Raw genomic sequence first — 21,820 nt, 5'->3', positions numbered from 1 at the left:
GGGCTGAATTGAGTTGACTTGGTGATGACACCCTTCCAGGCTATTTTTAGTGGGTCTTGCTAAAAGCTATCTATGATGGAAGGTACTGGCATCTAGCAGCACATGACAATTGCTAATTGGATATATGTGTCCACAGGCTTTCAGCTGATAGCAGAGATTGAAAATAGACACAAAGATACTGAATAAGTAATCAAATTGTCATGATTCACGATTGTGGGATGGTGAAAAAGTGGGCTCTGGTTCTGACTTTTGCAGAGTGGGGACAGTTATATCTGCCAACTTGAAAAAAACACTTCCGATATTGCGATGCTCCTCTTCCACATGTGTTCATTGTTCACAGGTATGTAGAATGGACTAACAAGTTATCCAGTGTACAAACAATTCTGTAGTGCTTCAATCACATGCCTGCACTTTACTGTCTGCCTAATATACACACCACTATGCTTCACTAGGAATATCTGCAACTTGAATTGCAGATCTTTGTGCAGCAGAAACCCTGTTAATGTTTGCATGATTGCTTAGCCATGGGTGAAAGAGATATGTTAAGAATCTGATTTTGTTGGGGTGGAGGTTGCATCTTCCAGCTCATTGAGACTGATTCACAGTTAGAATGCAAACAAACTGAGTTCAGGAGTCAATTCTGTAAATAGTTGCTGAGAGTATATTGTGAATTCTCTTCTTTTTAAAATTCTCTTTCCCGGCTACCTTTTCTGCTTCTTCCTGCGGTGCTCTTACAGTAATCAGCAATATACAGTGCTATCTCCCAGGGTTAGAACACTAATTTTCAGAACATGAGTTTCCACTGAATTGTTGCAAAGCAGCAGCAGGATGAATTTGAAATAATGAATGCTTGGGTATTTAACCCTTCTTCTTTTCCCTATGTCCCAAATCATATCCCTTCCCTTCCTTCCACCATTTTTTACTTATAATATGGTAAGCACAACTGAGAGAGAAGAATGTGAAAAGAGGACTGCAGGGAGAACTGGTTGTGAATTAGGGAAAACTCTTCTACCTGCTTCTCTACTTCCAACTGCATTCCCCCCCCCCCCCCCCCCCCGCTGCTTGGAGGCTGTTTGGTAGAGTTATTAGATCCAGGTATCTGTAAGAATTCAAATTCCAAGCTTCAGCTTGACTCTGATCCCATACATAGATGGCAATCTTCGTCTGCTTTGTAATTCTGAGAAGTGAAAGCTCCCATTCACCAGTTTTCTAAATAGTCTCATACATGTAGCCAAGTGAGCCAGCTGCGATTCAACACAAATGCAAGCTGAGAGCCTGCATATTGGCCATTAATGCTGAAGAAGAATGGGCTAGCAACCCATTCTAGAGGCTCTTTGTTGCTGCCCCATGCCTGTTGGCCTGCAATTCTTCTGCTGTTTAAGCCAGTGGCTCCTGTCTGTAACTCCTTGCCTTCTTCAGGCTGATCCTATCCCGTGTGAGTAATAAAACAAAACAAAACAAAAAGCCAACCAGCCAACCAGTATGGCTCTGAGGGCTGACCCACACTTCACTTGTTCTAGAAAGCATATGTCAGAATCGTTCTCTGTTTGCCCCACTACTTACGTTGGAAAAACCTGTTCTTTACCGCTAAATTGGAGCAAATGTCAATCCTACGAAAACTTGATTGATATTTATTCTGATTCAACTGTAAAGAGTAGGCTTCCCCAGTGGGGAGAGGCATGACAAGTGGAAGTGTGGGCAAGCCCTGAGTTGCCACACACCATTGATCCACCTCCTCTTACCACCCAGCAGTGCTTTATTGCTATTGTTCACTATGCCTAGAAACAAGGAAAGATGCTATTGTGAACTAGGTTCCTTCTTGCTGCTCCTCCTCCTAGCCGAGTTTGGGAAGGAACAGATTAAGACTCAGACAATGGCCAGGTGAAAGACACAACCATTTCCAATTCTGTGTGCGCATTCTAACACCGTGTGAATGAATGCAAACACATACTTCTGACTCTCTTCCAGTCCAGAGCATTTGCAAAGGTGACATGAACAAAATCAACACACACAGATACAGTACACAAATTAAAATCAGGACATATTCCAGGCTTTGTGTGTATGTGTGTGGGTGACTTTAACCCCTTTTGTCTACCAACAAATATCCAGGCCATTAAAAGGACTGTGCTGTCTCCACCCTGCCCACTATGTCAAATGATAACCATAATGGAAAGCAGCCTCCAAACAAACAAGCAAACAAAAAGATCCAGCTTGCTACATGGAATTGGCACCATTCATTTGTGTTTCAAGAGGTTAAGCATACCAACATGGTATCCTAGAAAAAAACCAGATACTATAGAAAATATTAAAATGGGAATTAATATTTGAAGCCCCATTAAGCCTTTGTTGTGCTGTCTGCAGCTGCCACTGAGCAGCTTAATGGGAACCCAGCCAGTGACAGCTGGTCTCCTTCTGGAACAGTGCTGTTGGAGGGCAATGAGGTCACAGAACACAATATATCTTTTTCCCATGGATTCTGATGATTTGTGAGCTTTGAAGCTTCCAAATTCCGATTTGGAGTGTGGCTTCATCCCAAGCGTATCCATAATGAATCTCTCTCTTGCTTTCCTCTGTTGTCTTCTCCCCTGTGCAAGCTGCCCTTTTGCTTAAAAGTAAAATAAATCTGCAAAAACAGTAGAGCTGAATGGATTCGCATGTCACAGTTAATATAATAGATATATTGCTGAAGCTTGCACAGTTTGAAAATTCTCTTGAACCTTGCTGGGGTTTGCAGTGCTTGAAACCTGCTTTCAACTTTTTATGTTGACCCAGCAGGTAAGAAAGTGATGAAAAGTCCAGATGTGTTCAGGTGCCCTCATGTGTGCTCTCAGCACAGACATCCAGCAGATTAGGGATGTTTCTTCTGCCCACCACTGCCTACAAACTTGGCCCATATAACTTTGGTTAGGACAAGGAATGAGGTGGATCCTATGTTACTGCTGCTCTCCAATACTTGTGGCGTTACTGACAATGGCGACAGGAAAGTGGAGCCTGTCTTGTTGCTGTTTCCGTGGGTATCACCTTGACACTAAGGGTCAAACTACACATTATGGTCAATGCATAGTGCACAGCTACGCCTCTTTCTAATAAAATAAAATCAATAAAATAAAAAAGCTGTGGAGAGGGAGACTTGTTTAAAGCTCTAAACAGCCTCGGCCCAGTATACCTGAAGGAGCGTCTCCACCCCCATCGTTCTGCCCGGACACTGAGGTTCAGCACTCAGGGGCCTTCTGGCAGTTCCCTCACTGCAAGACGCAAAGTTACAGGGAACCGGGCAAAGGGCCTTCTCAGTAGTGGCGCCCGCCCTATGGAGTGCCCTCCCATCAGATGTCAAAGAGATAAACAACTACCTGACATTTAGAAGACATCTGAAGGCAGCACTGTTCAGGGAAGTTTTTAATGTGTGACATTTTAATGTATTTTTAATCTTTGTTGGAAGACGCCCAGAGTGGCTGGGGAACAAATAAATAAATAATAATAATAATAATAATAATAATAATAATAATAATTAGACTGCATATGTTTATTCCTTTCCTCTTCAGCTGTGACCCCCCCCCCCCAAAAAAAAAGAACTGGCCTTGCCCAGCTATGAGGCTTAATAAGAATGTTCCCATTTACACCAATGGACACTTTGTTACTGAGTCTTATAGCTATGCAGGGTGTGATCGTTAGGGTAGAGCGTATGGCAAGGAGCAGTGAAATATGTCTTCCCTACCTGCAGGGTATGGTCCTGATAGCAACCTTTCTTTCTGTGGAGATAATTAATTTAAGAAAATACCACAAGTGAATTAGCTGCATGTTGTGCATTAAGCATAACCTGAAGTTTGTTCCTAACTAATCATGGTCCCACTCCCTAATAGGTTCTGTCTAAACAGGTGGACAACTGAAGGCAGAAGGAAAATAAATTCTCCCTAGTTCCCAACCCCATAGCTATGTTAGGATTCTTGCTGCGTGTTTGCAGTAATGAGATTGTTGTCTATCACATGACAGTGTATGTTTTCATTCCACAGAGTGGGAAGTGGCGAAGACAGGATGTTTTGTGTTACTGTGTTCCGTGAAGTAGGACTATTGTCCTTTTTCCTTCTCTCTTTGCTGTCTGATGAGAAAGAGGAAGGAGCTAAGGCAAAATTCTCCGAGTGTATTATATGTAAATAAAGTAGATTAGCCAAGATGCTGAGCTATTGAGTCTGTTACACGAACCACCAATACTCTGCAGGATCCTAAGTGTGTTCCTGCCTCTTAGTATAAGTCGCTGTGATGTTCTGGCTGAAAAAGCTTTTGAAGCTCCCGAACGATTGACCAGGAGGGAAAGAACATGCCAGTCGGGCATGTGTCTCGACCAGGGTCCTACACGAGAGTAGGACGATCCTAACAAGCTACACGTTAATGTCAGGTTGTGAGGAATTGCAATTCCACATATTTTAATAAATGCACACATACAAATAAGTAGTGAACAGACTTGGTTTCTTTCAGGGATATGACTGTTCAACCTCTTCAAAGGAAATTCTTAGTTTAATCAATTCTCTCTCTGGAAAGTCAGTTCCCATGAAAATTTTCTGCAGTATACTCAACAACAGAAAAACTGAAGGATGGCAAATACAAGAGGAAAAAATCTATTAATAACTTTCTGTTTCAGTAATTAATTGTAGAAGTGCACATAAAAACTAATGTTGCAATATGTAGGTTTTAATCAAAGTTTATTTGATTGACTTTTCCAAATAACATTACAGCTCCTAATACAGTCATAACTACATAGTTTATTTTTCCAATAAAGCATTATATATCTCCTAGTTGTCTGGGAAAATGAAACATAAATATCCTGTTCCATAAGGGCCCAAGTCCAAATGAATGAACGAATGAATAAATACCAACTTTTGTTTCTGACAAATTATTCTACAATTTATGCTGCAATAAAATCTATGCTACAAACCTAAACACATTTACTGCAGAGTAAACCCCACTGAATACAGTGTAGCTTAATTTTGAGTAAGCATGTATATTGCTGAATAAAGAATAAAGAATCTTAAGGAATCTTGAAGAATCTTAACTAGAATTAAGCAAAAATGAAATTGCATCTCTTTCTATTTAAACCTGCTACAAACAGAAAGAGGTTCCTGCAAAATCTTTGCAACAAATGAAATGTGAAATAGCTTGCTGCAAAATTCAAAAGAAAAACAGTATGGACTTGAAGGACAAACATTCCCTCACTAGTACTCTGTTCTTATTTTAGGTCTCAATGGGGAATGAAATCACAGATGGAACCATGAAGTATGTTTACTCATACCAGGGCTTTGATATGCAAATGACTGTTCTGAGAGAATTAGAAATACACTGACCAGTATACATTCTTTTAGAAGAGAGAAAGCCACTGCTACCTAAGGGAGAAGGGTGATAAACATTTCTCACAGCAGACACATGGTGAATAACTGAATACTGACTGCTGTTAGAGTGCTTTCCTGAGGGAGTTGTTGCATTCTCAATGCAACATATTTTCTATGTTTAAATGCAAAAGAAAGAAGATAGGGAGGAATTTCTATGAGGCTTTGGGATAACCATCAAAACAGAATCTTTCAGGTGCTTCATTTTTTAAGCCAACTTGATCTTTATTTGGTATTTATTGAAAGAAACCCATATTTCCTACATACATATTTTCGTTTTATAATGCCAAATTTTATTTTGGGCACCTGATTATTAGGATCCATGTGACAACTTAAGGTTAGCCCAAGGACTCAGAGGTCCTCTGGGAACACATAGCAATTGGATCTTGGCCACTGCAGTTTTATGAAAATAACAATACAGTGCTTTATCCACCGGAATGCATTGTTGCTGAAATTAGTAATTTTATTTTGAAATACAGATTTGCCTATATTTGCCTATATTTCAGAGTATTATGAATTGAGACTGAAGCTTCTGACTGTTGACCCAGTTCTGAACTGAATTCAGAGGAATTCACCCATCACTAATATACATAGCATGCACATGAAGATGCATATCTATATTTATTACCCAGTTGTGAAATCAGTCTTGACAAGGTTGGTCATCTATTAACAGGAAAAAGGGACTTAGTCAACTTTCTTCCAAACAAGTGGTCAGTATTGTCAAAGCCAACCAAAACCAACTATTAGTTATTGAATCTGTATACGGACAAAACCAGTATGGATCAATGTTTTTGCATATTCTTTCATGTGTGGGACCTGATCTACCAAGATCTGGGTGTTGAATCCTACCCCTTCACGTGGGTAGCCATTGCTGGATTGGGTCAATTATGGTGTACATTGGCAGGGATACTTCCCTCTCCCACTGTATTAATTCTTATCATTGTAAGCTCATAACCTCTAACATTTCTCTGTTGAAAATAGGGACTTCCTAAGGAAAAGCGGGACATTCCAGGATCAAATCAGAAGCCAGGATGGCTTCTGTAAATCTGGGACTGTCCCTGGAAAATAGGGACACTTGGAGGGTTTGTAAGCCAGTTGCTATTATGCAGATTTATAGGTATGTGCAGTATGCACAGAATTAAGGCCCCATGTGGCTGGAGGACACCAAGTTATTAGTACACATTGTTAGAGGATATCTGTGTAGTGTGACAATGTGGAATTCTAGCATTTTGGGTTTGCTGTGGTGTTACCACTCTTCAATTCTCCATGAAGGAAGATCTTCCTCACACCTTTCAATCCAACTAATTACCATAGATGTTTTTCCTATGAATTTAATAGCCAGAACTGAAAAGCTAGGATACCGTGCAATAATTTATAAACATAATTTTCTGTATTGATATTTGAACAAACATGCATTTCTGCAGTTGTTCCTTGATCTATTAACATTGCACTAACTTTATGTATTAATATTATACGAAAGATGTAAAAAAAGATTCAAAGTTTATTCTGATTTCAGCTACGCCACACAACTTTAAACAATCATCTATAAAGATTTTATTTCAACTCTAACTTGAGTTATAGGCTTTTTGGAATTTCAGCACTCTGCAGGGTAAGTAGTTATTTTTAAATGTCAGTGCAATACATTTACATGCAAATGTCAGATGGCTGATAAAACTGATGTTTAAAACAGATCTATAAAGCCTTGTGACAGGTTTGCTTCATGCACTGGCTGTTTAAACTCGGCATATTTATATGCACAGAGAGCTCAAATATAATACAGTAGCTGCTACATATGTATAAAATCAACAGGTCACACTAATGGAAAATTATCAAGGTCACATTGCTTGATGATGCTTCCATAGTGCCATCCTCATCATAATTCAGGCTCAAAGATACATTTTAATATTTTTACATTTGGTGAGAAGAGGCGGTGCTGATTCAACAGGAACTGAGATTGGATAATCTGTTTCATATATTGTAGATTTGCCCAAACATAATACAGGTATCCCGCAATTTATTTTTCAAAATATGGGTCACTAGTTTTTATAAATCCAATATGACATTTTGCTAATAATTTTTCTTAAAGCACATACAATTCAATTCAACAAGTTGTGGCATCATAATATGATATGGTGAAAGGACTTCTTCACAGTTCAGATCACAATTTGAGACATTGTGCTGGTAATGCCAACCAAATATGGATGTTGCACTGAAGTATGTCAACCTATCATTACTGGATTGGGCAAAGCTGTAAGGCAAGGAAGTTCTGTTTGAACTATGACATTTTCTCAATGCTTCCACAAATCTGTATAGTTCTATATTATTTCTGTGCAGACCTTAATCCAGAAAACCTAATCTCCCGTCTTCAAAGAAGCCAGCACTTCAAGTATTGCGTACAATACAAATTTGTGATAAAATATTAATTTAATACTATTTGATTCTGCACATTGTGTTCTAAATCAGTGTTTCCTAAGCTTTTTTCGACTGTGGCCCCCTTCCAACCTTGTTTCTTTCCTGTGGCCCCCTAACCCATTCCTACTGGTAGAAAGGTAGCTATTTAAATGTTTTGTTTGTAAATAGAACGTGTTTTATTAAATTTTTTTAAATTTATACAAAATATAATTATATAAAATGATAGGAACATAATGAAATATTTTTGAAGCAGAAGAGCATAGAATCACAGAGCTGGAAAGGACCCCATGGGTCATCTTTCTAGTGCAACCCCCTGCAACGTAGGAAACTCAGCTAGAGCATTCATGATAACCTCCGCTCAGAAACCTCCAAGAAAGGAGAGTCCAGAACTTCCCGAGGGAGATCTACCTGCTGTGTATTTTAAAAGTAAACAACACTTATTTGACCCCAGTTATTTGACACAGTTCAAAAGCATATCCTCCAACATTTCTCTGATGAAAATAGGGACGTCCTATTCCATAATACTAATTTTACAATTTATACCCCAACCACTCTGGGCGGCTTCCAACATATATAAAAACATAACAAAACATTCAAAACCCCTTCCCTATTATAGGGCTGCCTTCAGATGGCTCAGGGGTTGGATAACTCCATACTCTTCAATATTTTTCTAATAAAAATAGGGACATCCTAAGGAAAAGCAGGACATTCCAGGATCAAATAAGACTGGGACAACTTCTGTAAATCCAGAACTGTCCCTAGAAAATAGGGACACTTGGAGGGTCTGCAAAAGGGGCACAGGGAGTTCTGTATATATAGGAGAATTTTTAAAAGCAAGTGGTCCTCACTGACGGTGCAAAAGATCTTGTCATCTGAAGGAGCCCTGGCTGCCTAGATAAAACACTATATCCCCACACAAATTTACCCGGACATAAGGCCCACTGAACTCAGTGCAGCTTTCTTCTGAGTAGACAGTTATTTACTAGATGCAAGTCAGCAACACCAGACCACCCTGCTTAGCTAGGCTAAGGTTTCACCCCGCACCTAGCAGAGCTAGGCTGATGCTGCCGACGGGCGCTGTGCTCCTCAGCAACATCTGAAGGCCCCGATTTGCTAGGCGCTGGAGTGGATTGCACCCCATATCTTGCAGAGTCAGGCCCAGGCTGCCACCTGGCCCAGCACTGGCAGCAGCTACAAGCAGTGGTCAAAACTGGAGCCTCAGCAATTGCCCCCTCCTGTTGGAAACAAACCAACAAACAAACTTGGAATATCCTGGTGCCCCCGGTTGGGAAACACTGTTCTAAATTACAACGTAGGAATATTTTATAATAATACTAGTTATTATCATTATATAACTGTTACAATTTTATTTTTGGTATTTTAACATTTATGAACCATGCAGCCTAAAACACAAGCAAAACACCCAAATAAAAAAAGAATATTTAAACACATTTTTGCTATAAATACAAATGTCTTCTGAGGTACAATTCCTTAAAGAACCCGAAAGATTCTGTTAAAGATTTCATTGTCCCAGAAATAGAATGGTTTGTGAAAAAAACAATTGGAGCATAAATGTTTGACCCACATTGGAAGTTATCAAAATATTTCTGTAACTTTTTCCAAATGAAGACTTATTATTGATGCTATTGGACTGTACATCATTTTAATTAGAATTAACACTTTCATCTTGTCTGTGAATACATGTAGGATCAGTTTTGAAATACTTAGCTTGTGGGAATATAGTCAAGCTGTCATAGCAAAATTAAGACATTTTACATACATAGAGACTATTATAAAATAAGTAGATTCCAAATAACTAAGCATTCATTGTTGGTGTTTAGAGTAAAATCCTTCTGTGCATACAGTCTGATATCCTTTGGGAATTTATGCACACTTTGATCATTATCCCTTTGAAGTAACACTTCTTTAAAAGAGAGACATTTCAAGTGCAGTCTTCGACGCTGTTAGATGTTTTACTGGTAGGTAGGAGACTTATTTTACATAATTTATTCTGCAGATAGAGTGAATATCTTGGTTAGCGCAAACTGCAAAAGATAAGTTTCAAATATCCATCTTTATCTCCTAGGAACATTTACTTTGTGGGTTACATCAATTTCAAATTAGAAGTTTTAAAGACTGTCCTCATCAGGTCATCGTCCTGCCATCAAAACAAGTTTGACCCTTTTGCTATGTCCTCCAGTGCTATGACAAGCTCAAAGATTTAAGGAATGAGACTTTTCCCAGTAGTGGTGTAGTGGTTAAGAGAGGTGGATCGTAATCTGGCGAACTGGGTTCACTTCCCTGTTCCTCCATATGCAGCTGCTGGGTGACCTTGGGCTAGTCACACTTCTCTGAAATCTCTCAGCCTCACTCACTTCACAGAGTGTTTGTTGTGGGGGAGGAAGGGAAAGGAGATTAGCCGCTTTGAGACTCCTGAAGGGGAGTGAAAGGTGGGCTATCAAGTCCAAACTCCTCCTCCTCCTCCTCCTCCTCCTTCAGTACTATTTTGATGAGTTCCAGTTTCTAATGTATTCCATTGTTATAATATAAAATCTCAACATCATACAAGTCAAAAAGTATTTTACAGATAATCTCAGTGAAGGCAGTGAAAGATTATTACATATTGAGAGGAAATTACTCTGGTAAAGTGTTTTTGCATTCATTTGAGGACTACAGTGTGTTACAGTTACAGATAGCTGTGTTGGTCTGCCGTAGTCGAAACAAAATAAAAAAATTGTGTCCGCATGCACACGAAAGCTCATACCAATAACAAACTTAGTTGGTCTCTAAGGTGCTACTGGAAGGAAATTTTTAATTTTGTTTCGACTACAGGGTGTTATGTGAGCTAAGGGCTTCTACTGTGTGTACACAGAACCACGCGAGTGGCATTTACTTTCTGCACACAGTTGTATTTCACAGGGCACTGTTCCCTAAAACTGTAGAGAATGAGATGGGTCCAGCCTGTGTGACACTCCACACGGACAGAAGCCAAGTGAGTATATATAATAGATTATAGCCCTTGTCTCTGATGGGAGATCCAGGTCAGGTGTGAAAGTCAGATCTAGTTACATTTAAAAAAGGGTGGGGGAAGAGATAAAGAGTGGTGCAAAACTTTTTTGTGCTGACTTGATCTAATGTCTGCTTAGGAGACATACTGGATTAGTGCTGACCTAGATATATGTGATGTGTTAACTTTGTGGGTGGGTGTAAAAGGGTAATTCTGAACTCTAGGAACATTGTGAGCTACCTTATGCCAGGTCAGATTATTTGAACCTGATGTTGTCTTCTCTGATTACCAGCAGCTTTCTGGTGTCTCAGGCAGGAATATATTCCATTACATTTTATCAGATTCTTTTATAAAAACAGTCTATGCCATTGCTGGAATCTCGGACCTTCTGCAGGGAAAGGATGCATTCTAGTATAGATGTAGAATTCATCTTGGATTTAATAAAGAATTTTATAAACGTTAATTTTCTAGCTCTGCTTAGCAGTCTAAGACAAGCAAAGAGGGAAGCAATAACATCTGAAGTTTATTTATTAATTTATTATTATTTATTATTTATAGCCCACCCTTCTCCAAATGGTCCCAGAGAAGTTTATATGAAAATGTCCGTCTAAAAGGCTTTAACTAAAACATCAAGTAAAATCAAATCAGAAGCAATCATAATACTAACAATACTACAGCATGAGGAAAACAACATTGATTTAGCTGATCATCTTCAAAGGCCTGGTCAATATATGCTTTTCTGTTGTAAGTACAGTAATTGATTAGGTCTTAGAATACTGCCACCTAGTGTAGTACACGAAGGAAATAATGCTTGCAGAGATACAGGGGGGAAAGTCCAGAAAAGAAGCAATCTGCATATTTTGATTATAATTTTGTTCTCTAAAAAGCACAAGTGGGAATGCATAATGTGAATTATATTATTTCATGTCTTGGATTGGAGTAGTTACTGGATTGAAGTGTAGTCAAGACAAAGTCTTGGGGAAATACTCAAGAGCTGATTAGAATTCTGTTGCCAATCTCAATTCATATTTAGTGATTTTGGATTTATTTATTTTTTAAAAGAAGAAGCTAATATGGACAGAATGCAGTTTTGCTGCAATAGAAAAGTAGGAGATTCACTGCTTTGCCCTGTGGGTGAAGAAAAGACTGCTAATCCTTCCCAGGTTAGGAGCTAATTGGCTTGTTTAGTGGACTGAGGATGCTTCCTCGTAGCAGTTGAACTCAGTATTTTGCAGCATCCACATGAAAGTCATCCTCATTAAATAGATGTCCCAACAACACTGAGAGAGACAGTACAATCCCAGTTTTGTTACAAAGATCCAGCCTGTGGCATTTGCAGCCAATCCAGATATGGGAAATATCCAAGAAATTATACTTTTGTACTCAAGGTTTCCATGTACATCAAAGATAATACTTGAAATGGCTTGAGAAAATGTGTAAGGAATGGAAATACGGTGCTGGTAGGGAATTTGTTGGCATGTGCAAAACCATCATAGTAAAAGCCAGGAAAAGTTCCATGCAATCATAAAAAGACATTTGGAGCAGGAAATAAGAAGTGCCTATCACTAAGTCATGTGAAAGCAGCAATAAAGCAGTGCCCATTTTTATGGAGCAATGAAGGAAATTTGTACTGTATTGGAATCAAAACATCCCAGGGAGAATGCAGATCTTGTCAACAACCGAAGAGTTATTACTCTGAGTTTTAACTAATTTGTGGCTAGTTTGTTTACTTCACAATACTTGCAAGTACTTATTTCAACAATGTATTTTTGTATTGCAAAAAAATGTTTCTTAAGTATTTTAAGAAAATAAACATGATCTCTTAATGATCCCCAAGATCTGTGCTTGCTTTTGCGATTTAATATGAATTAGGTCTTGTATGAACTTTGTTGCACTTCCCAAGCTACATTATTCAAAAGGAAATCCTTTACTGATTTTGAAAGCATATTTCTCAGCATAATGCTTTGATAGTTAATCACTAACCCAAAGGAAAATAGGCATTATTATGTGGTTTAGATAAAAATATGGCAGGCACTAATAACTTACTCCAATGAAAGTACAGATGATCATCTTAGAAGTCTGATTTTGATTTTATGTTGTTTCCTAGAGATATTACCATATCTATGGCATTAAATGATACTTTATAAAATGTAATTATAATCCTAGACTGATGATGTTTCCAGATTTAAGCATTACTTAGGCACTGCATTCTCACTCATTCATTATTTTCATATTTGCCTTTTATTAGGTTTCTGTACCTCATGTTTCTTCTTCATGTTGCTGCCCAAAAATGTACTCTTAAAACTGTAGCAATGCATGCTTCTTGCTCTAATGCAGGGGTAGGCAACCTAAGGCCCAGGGGCCGGATATGGCCCAATAGCCTTCTCAATCCAGCCTGCAGACGGTCCAGGAATCAGCGTGCTTTTACAAGAGTAGAATGTGTCCTTTTATTTAAAATGCACCTCTGGGTTATTTGTGGGGCACAGGAATACGTTCATTATTTTTTTCAAAATATAGTCCGGCCCACCACATGGTCTGAGGGACGGTGGACCGGCCCATGGCTGAAAAAGGTTGCTGACCCCTGATGTAATGTAACACACAGGCATGTTTGCCAGGAAAAGAGAATGGCAGTGGCTTCATGTTGCAATGAACATCAGGAGGAAAACACAGTTTTATCATCGAGTAACGCAGGTGGCGCTGTGGGTTAAAGCCTCAGCGCCTAGGGCTTGCCGATCAAAAGGTCGGCGGTTCGAATCCCTGCGGCAGGGTGCGCTCCCGCTGCTCGGTCCCAGCGCCTGCCAACCTAGCAGTTCGAAAGCACCTCCGGGTGCAAGTAGATAAATAGGGACCGCTTGCCGGCGGGAAGGTAAACGGCATTTCTGTGTGCGGCTCTGGCTCGCCAGAGCAGCGATGTCACGCTGGCCACGTGACCCGGAAGTGTCTCTGGACAGCGCTGGCCCCTGGCCTCTTAAGTGAGATGGGCGCACAACCCCAGAGTCTGTCAAGACTGGCCCGTACGGGCAGGGGTACCTTTACCTTTAATGACTACAAGTAAAAAGGAAATAGCTTCCTATTTTATAAATTTGGATATGGATTTTGTGTGTGTGCAAAAAATCAATGCTGTACAATGTGCTGCTTTCATTTCATTTAGGATTAGATGAAGTTTTATGTCTTAAATAAGTCCACTGTATTATAAATATTAGAAGCATGTATGAGTTTAGAATTAAGGTATAGCAATAATGGAGTGTGTACAGAGTATTTTCCACATTTTCAACTGAAAAATGTCAGCTGTCGGCTTTGAAATAATTTTTAGCTGATCCCTTGCCTTCTAACCAGGGATGGGGGATCCAGATGTTGCTGAATTCCAATTCCCATTAGTCCCAACTAGATTGATCAAGGAGGGCTACAGGTTGCCCATCCCTGTTTTAAACAATTGAAAGATTAAATTTAAATAAATTTACATATTACCCAAACCTAAATATAGATATATTTTAAATAAACTAGAAAAGAACAAGATAAATTAAAACTTAATGTAGAAAAAGATACCAATCATTGCTATAGGAAAAGGTCTTACTTGATATTTTCTTTATCACTCCCTATAACACAACAACCACAAAAACAGTTTTAAAAATAAGTACAGCTTAATTGTCAGTGCCACTGATTAAAATTTGCCTGTGGGGAGGGGAAAAGGGGTGAGGGTAGGATTCTAAATAAGGGTAAAGCAAAGAATGGACAGAACAAAGAAAGAAAAGGAAGGAAGGTACAAACGTAAGAAATAGAAGTATAAATTCAACGTATCAGCAAGGAGCAATACAACCGTTTTTTTGAAAGAAATGCTTCTCTCCACTGCTTAATCAGATGCGCACAGCGAAAAGAGGAAGCTCCACGCTGCGCACAGAGAATATATAACCTAAGGCTGTCAATCCGTAATTGGCAACATCAAACTCTCACCAATAACAAGAGGAGCCCAATCACAACGGTGGACATCCAAACTAACCCGTCCGGCAACAGTGAGGTGTCGTATTAACCCCACCACAACCCGTGCTCTCCATGAAGGAGAACACGGTCTCCCAAAGTTTCTATCTCCAAAGCTTTCCTCCCTAAAGCTTTAACCTAGTGATTAAAATGTGCTGTCCTAAGCAACAATATATATCCCCATACAAGCAGGTGCTCCTGATGAAAGGTTTATCTCCGGAAAACACTTACTTTTCAAAAGAGGAATTAAGATGCTTAATGGCTGGTAATAATCGTCTCTAAAAGCCTCTAATTGTTTATACCAGGGATAGATATTTTTTTTTTCAGACCAAGGGCCACATTCCCTTCGGGAAACCTTTTGGGGGCCACATGGCACATGGATCCAGAAGCAAAAGCAATGAATGTACATTTTACATTTCTGCAACAGTCTAGTTTTACACATACTTGTTATCCTCTATCTAGGTCTTCCAAGCTAGGGCATTTAGTGCTGAGACACTCTTGACAATGTCAGAATACAAGGTCATACAGAGGATTTTTCAAACTTGCATTAAGAAGGGGCTGCTCCAAGGACTGACACAGCAGTTCTGTTGGCCTGCAGCTGCTCTGGCTCAGAGGATAAGAGCTGGTTTCCCATACCAGTCCTAGGTGACAAGCCATTTTCTTGAACTACACTGGTCACACAGCTCTTGATTGTATGGTCTGCTACTGCTGTGCATATTTTCCAGACATTTCCAGACCACGTTTCCAATCACTGTAGAGCAAGGCAATTGATTGCTTATACAGAGACTGACAACTGAACCAGAAGATTTGAGCAGTTCTTTGTTACTGTTCATTTTTTTAAAAAAACATTTGGCAGACAGGAGAGGATTTTTAGTGCTCTTAATCTTGCAGCTTACTTTAGAACTCATTTACACATGCATGGACACAAATGTGTTGTGTAGAATTTTAAAACACATCAAATATAGCACCAACCTAGAACAGCCATTCAAAGATGTACAGACGTATGAAAATGCAATTCACCCCCGAGAATAATTCATAAAACCACTTGTCTCTATAGGAAGCCGAACTGAGGAACTACTAAAATAGTCATCTTACAACACGATCTGTTTAATTTCCCACCCTCTAAGCAATTAAATAGAAATAGTTGAATAAGCATGCTTATAGGTACTCTACTTTAAGTTCATTATGCTTCTGCCTAGGCATTCTTGGTTCTGTAACAGACCTTATCCTCTTATTGAATATACACAGTCAAAAAGTACATGAGAGGTGGGGTGGGGGACTAATATATAGATTTATAATTGGCCATGGAGCATTTAGATGATAGTTCTACTCTTTATATGAGAAATTATTAATATATTTTGGACACAATTCATGGGCTAACTGATGTTCTAACTGTCCTACCACCTCGCCCAAACCCAAATAATAATGTGGTTACATTTTGCATTTCCAGATTAATGTACTAGCATTACTACACAACTTTAATTTGCTCTTATGAGAACTTTAATCAAAGAGTTTTTCAAGAACATTAAGCTCAGAGCTATCTTATCTGTTTATTTTGAATGCTAGGTCAAGCTGTGGTGGCTGGTTGGGCCAAAAAGATGGACATTCCATAAGCCATGTGCTTCTTCTATTTAAGCCCAAGTTTAATGGAACATATATTTATTATTTGTAATTATTAGTCATATTAAACAGGTTATCTAGGTAGATACCCATCACAGAAGCATTATCTGTTTGCATGTTTTTATCATTTTCTTTCATGGATGTAAGCTGCCCAAAAGTATTGGTATTAAAAAGTGGTTCACAAATTTATACAAACAATCAAATAGAAATAAAATAAAATACTTAATATATATATTTCTATTTATATATATTTAAAATATATGAAGATTTATTCACATGCCCAAATATGAGAATGCTATTTTTCCCCCTAGTCCACTGCTTAACCTGAAATGGGGAGGTACTATACTGAGACGCAAATAAATTCCCTCATACTCAATTGTCAAAAGCCTTCATTTATAGCCTCAACTTACTAACAATATATACATTTCAATCTTTTCTACATGCACTTGCAAATATAGTGATCACACTGTAATGATTTACACTGAGCATTTGTTTCTGTGAGAAAGAACACAGAAATAACTAGTACCAAAGTAACTGTGCAGCAGAAATTTTTTTGCAGTGACCTCCCATACAATACTTGGGATGTACCATCTACCTGTTCTTTAGTATTCATGCAAAGTATCTGCGGTTTCCTTTCTCAGAAGTAACTGCTTATTTTATCTTATACAATATGTAGTGCTTTAAAGACAAATATTGCCTTTATATATTGTATAGTTTCACACTTATGAATTTATTTATCACCCTCAGGATCCCCTCCAATTATACAATTCTATGATACTCTGATCCTCAGCTACATAGCAGTAAAACTTTAATCTTCCTTTGAATTAATCATATTTGGTATTCATGCAGCAACTTAAATTTTGTATTCTTCATAACAAACGAAAAACTATTGTGCTTTACCCATTAATTTATTACAAGTAAGCAACTTTGTTTTCCCTGAACATGCACATTCTGTATTCTTAGTTGAAAACTGTTCTGATTTGAATATATCCTGAGCAACATACAACAGTAAAATAGATCATGAGCTCAATCCATCTCCTATTAAAACTGTTTTCACCATTAAGTTCAGTGAAACCTGGATGACAGGCCAAGTGGTAAAACAACAAAAAGTGCCCTGGAATTAATTAAGAACAATGATCTTACCATGGCAGGAACCATCCACTTCTTCATACCCAACGCTGCAGATGCATCGTCCTAGAGGAACAAGCCAATCCCCATCTGCTCCACAGTATAATTTTGGAGTGTCCCGCTCCTCAGCACTCTTCACACAGGAACCTCGTACTTCCACTAAAGATGAAGAATCAACCCTTGGAATAGTGTCAGGAAACATAGCCAAATTCCGAACAGTGAAAGGACACTTTTTGTAGTAAACGCGGACAGAGACCAAAGCGATGCACGCACCAATGTCTTGAAAAGCAAGAAAAAACCCTTTCCTGTTTATTGGTCCCACCTCACGAACTTCTGTGTTCAATTTAAGGATGCGATCACCCAAATCCATCTGAGTAAAACTCTCATCAGCTGCAATAGTATCAATTTTACTATACTGGTTTGGCTTGAACTTAATTCCATGGGATTCGTCTGATTCCAGGTAGTAGAGGTTAAATGTTTCCTTGCATGTTCCCAGTACCCATGGAATGCTGTTGCAGTCCCTCAGTGTAAACTTCATTTCCACATAAATTTTCTGAGCTGCATCACGGGAGATCCAATTTGTACGAAGCCAGTTGTTCTGGTTGGGTTCCATAACATTACATACCTGGTAAGTGTGGATGGGGCGATTATATTCATCCATTTCTGTTATAGCATCCCACTGAAAAGAAAATACAATTCATGAAAATAAATAAATCTTTATCCACACTTTCAATTGTTGCCAGTATAGATACTGACCTTAAAATTGAAAGGAAACCAACACAAATATTGAAATCAGATGCATATTAAGGATCAGGCTATTATAATTCTAATGATTCTTATTTTATTTTCCTCTAGATGACTTTGAACCACACAATAATGTGTATTAATATTCAGTTGCGTGCCCAGGTGCAGTGAGCACACCACCCCTGAAGCTGGGGAGTGAGAAGCAAAAAATAACCTAAGTGGATGATCTGGGATCAAAACAGGCCACAGCGTTTATTGATTACAGATGTAAGTAGGCTTAGGGTTATCCTGAACCATCCAGTCAGTCTGCTGGCTGATTACAATTGGGGTTTGATCTTGGGTTTGGATTGCCCTATGACATACTGTATTTTTCCGTCTATAAGACGCCCCCATGTATTAGATGCCCCCTATTTTGGGGGACTCAGATTTAGGGAAATGGGGGGAGATATATCTATTTATAAGACGCCCACCAAATTTTTGACATTATTTTTTTAGGGGGGAAATCTAGTCTTATGCACTGAAAAATATGGTACATTGAATAAGACCAATTCTTAAGGATCACCCCTCAGCCCTTGTCTGGGCATTCAGAAAGAAGCCCCTCCCCTAGGATCCTTGCAACCGGGAGAGAGAGAGCTGCCCATGGGGGCAGGGTGAGCCAAGGCAGGGCGTGCTGCGTGGAGTCTCTCTGCAGCTTTTCCCTCAGCTGTAGGGCGGCTGAGGCAGTGGGCAGACACAAGCCCTGCGTTGCTCGAAAAAGCAGCACGGAGCTTGCAGGCAGTCTGCCCGCCCCCTCCCTCTCAGGAGAGATGCGTAGCTCAGGCATGCTGCAGGCCCTGCGGTGTGGTGCCCAGTGCCCCCTGCCTCACCTAGCTATGCCTCTGGATTGGGCAGATTTGTGGAGGAGAGGGCTGTCGAAGGCTACTAACCATAAAGGCTGTGTTCTGCCTGAAAAGTTGGAGGCAGCAATACTTCTGGTTTCTGGAAATCACTCGAGGGGAGAGTGCTCCTACAGTGGCGTAAGAAGGGGGTGCAGTGGGTGCGGGAGTTATTTTTTCCAAAAACACATATTTTTGCCATTTTGTCACCCCCCTCAGTGATGACCCCTGGGGTGTCCCACATCCACCGCACCCCCCTTCCTGCGCCACTGGATCCACCCCCTGACAATGTGCTCAAAACCCACCCACAATTCCTAGATTTGTGGGCGGGAAAAATTCAACCCCTTCCCCCCACCCCAGCGAACAGGAGAGGAAATGATTATCCCCATGGCTGTTGAGGTGTGTGGGAAGAGAAGCCCCAGCAATGACAGCCAGCTGCACTGCGCCACAACTGTGGCCTCACAGTTGAAAAGGTAAACGGGATTTGTCTTAATAAACAGCCTGTTAAGTTACTGAACCTCAATACACATTTGCAAGCAGGCACCAAATATATGTGTACAGTTTGCACATACAAGCTATAACTTACTTTCATATGGGAAGGCATTTGTCTAAAATGACCTTCATGTGAAAAGTGAGCCATAGCAACAGCAGGGATATTAGGTTTCCTGTATTTTGTTTGTCATGCTATATTCCAGGATCAAGCTTCTCTTATCAGAGCAATATGAACAGGTGACTTTCCATATGAAACTGATGTGGCACAATTGTCATGTGAAGACTGTACTTCATATGACGGACACACAGATATGAATAACCCTTTAGTCTTATTTTAAATCAACATATATTTTATCCAATTAGATTTATTCAGGACTGAAATCTAAGTCATGGTTATAACCCTGACACTGAGAATATCAGTGTATTTCATATCTGTACGTTCAAAAGAAAATTTGAACTTATTTGCTATTACTCTGCAAACACTTGCAGAGTAGATAGTAAAGATAAATACAGTACAACAAGCCAGCAGTACTGAGTGGATTATTATGGATAATATATGTAAGAACATCATCATGAAGAATAAAGTTTACACAGAATAAATAAAAGATCATACTATATGCAAAAAGTTAAATAATGCATCGGAAGATAGCACTTCTAGGCATACATATTAGCTGCAGATCTGAATACTACAGCTGTGCCAAAGTATAGTCATGTAGGAAACTAATCATACCGCTCTATTCTCCATACAGAAGGAAAATGAGGAAATTCCACTTTATTTGTATTTCACTCCAGCATGAATTTGAATATCTTCACTGTCATTAAACATGCACACACATGCACACATGAAGGAGAGTCTTTATTTAAAAGTGGGGAGAAAGTTATCATAAAGCTATGCTTTCCACAGCCTCATACACAAATTCACCCAGGAAGGAAGAGCACCCTGAAGGAGGCATAGAATATTGCCGTAAACCTTTTTGAAGCTACATCACTCCAAAGGCCCCAGAATGCACAGAGGTCCATGTGGACACATGTGCACACACTCATGAGCCTCTGCTGCTTTGCAGCAGACCAACTGGTCCTTGAGAGATTTCTTTAAAATCCTTTGGACTGTTATATGAGGCACACCCGCAATTTCACAGGAAGTGATCATGCCTGAACAGCAAACAGACCAAGATTAGGTCTCTCAGCATAACTTGTTACTGGCTAAGGGTCCTGCAGATCCTTGCCTATTTGAACTCCTCCTCCTCCTTGCCCCAGTACACCCTATTTTGGCAGTTTGCACTGTCTATTCCCTATGGGTAAGCTGGGAACAGCCAGACTAAACTAGGTAGAAGTATCCAACCCTCCTCCAGCATGAAAGATCCAGAGGCCGGACTGCTCTACTCATAAGTATTTCAGAAAAGGAGAAAAGACCCACAAAGCAAGAGGCAATAATGGAAAAAGTTCCCAATTAGCTTTCATAGGCAATCAGTTTCAGCCCACACTGGCCTGCCACCAAAAAGGAGAACTACTAGTGCAATTCTTTTTTGTCAGCTGTGCTATGGCAATGCAGCTGCAACAATTAAATAGGGGGAAAGCATGGCACCATCTTAGGTTTTGACCATGAGAAGACCCATTAATCTGAGGCAAATAAGTCCCTGCCTCCTGCTAACTCTTCCTGCTTAGCAACTGGAAGCAAACATGACTCTCCATGTGGGAATGAGAAAAACCTATTACTGTACTTTTCGCCCTATAGGACGCACTTTTTCCCCTCCAAAAATGAAGGGGAAATCTGTGCGCGTCCTATGGGGCGAATGCAGGCTTTCGCTGAAGCTTGGAGAGCGAGAGGGGCCGGTGCGCACCGACCCCTCTCACTCTCCAGGCTTCGGGAAACTATCAGCAAGCCTGGGGAGCCCGTGGGAGTTCCCACAGGGCTCCCTAGGCTGCGGATAGCAGCCTGCTGCCCGAAGCGCGGGGCGCGCTGAAGCCGCAGCTGGGGGGGGATAATTTTTTTTTCTTTATCCCCCCCACCAAAAAAACTAGGTGTGTCCTATGGGCCGGTGCGTCCTATAGGGCGAAAAATACAGTACGTTTATAGCCATTGAAGGTGACAACAGATGCAGTACAACAGAACGTATTATGTTTGCTCTAACCACTCCTATAGAAACAAAGCCTCCAAATGTGTGCACCGTTGCACCTGAGGAAGAAAA

General features: G+C 39.9%; 1 protein-coding gene across 3 annotated transcripts in view; it reads right to left on the bottom strand.

Moving 5' to 3' along the window:
• The window catches only part of EPHA6 (EPH receptor A6), a 347,761-nt gene that overhangs the window by 246,915 nt on the left and 79,026 nt on the right, over window positions 1-21,820 (bottom strand). For all 3 annotated transcript variants that reach the window (XM_079974767.1, XM_079974768.1, XM_079974769.1), the window contains exon 3: window positions 17,536-18,199. In XM_079974767.1, coding sequence (XP_079830893.1) covers window positions 17,536-18,199 — 664 coding nt within the window. The remainder of the gene's footprint in view (window positions 1-17,535; window positions 18,200-21,820) is intronic.

Source organism: Podarcis cretensis (assembly GCF_951804945.1).
Source record: "Podarcis cretensis genome assembly, chromosome: 4".
NCBI classification, from domain to species: Eukaryota; Metazoa; Chordata; class Lepidosauria; order Squamata; family Lacertidae; genus Podarcis; species Podarcis cretensis.
Note: the sequence above shows the minus strand (reverse complement) of the source record. Positions and strands in the feature narration are given on the sequence as shown.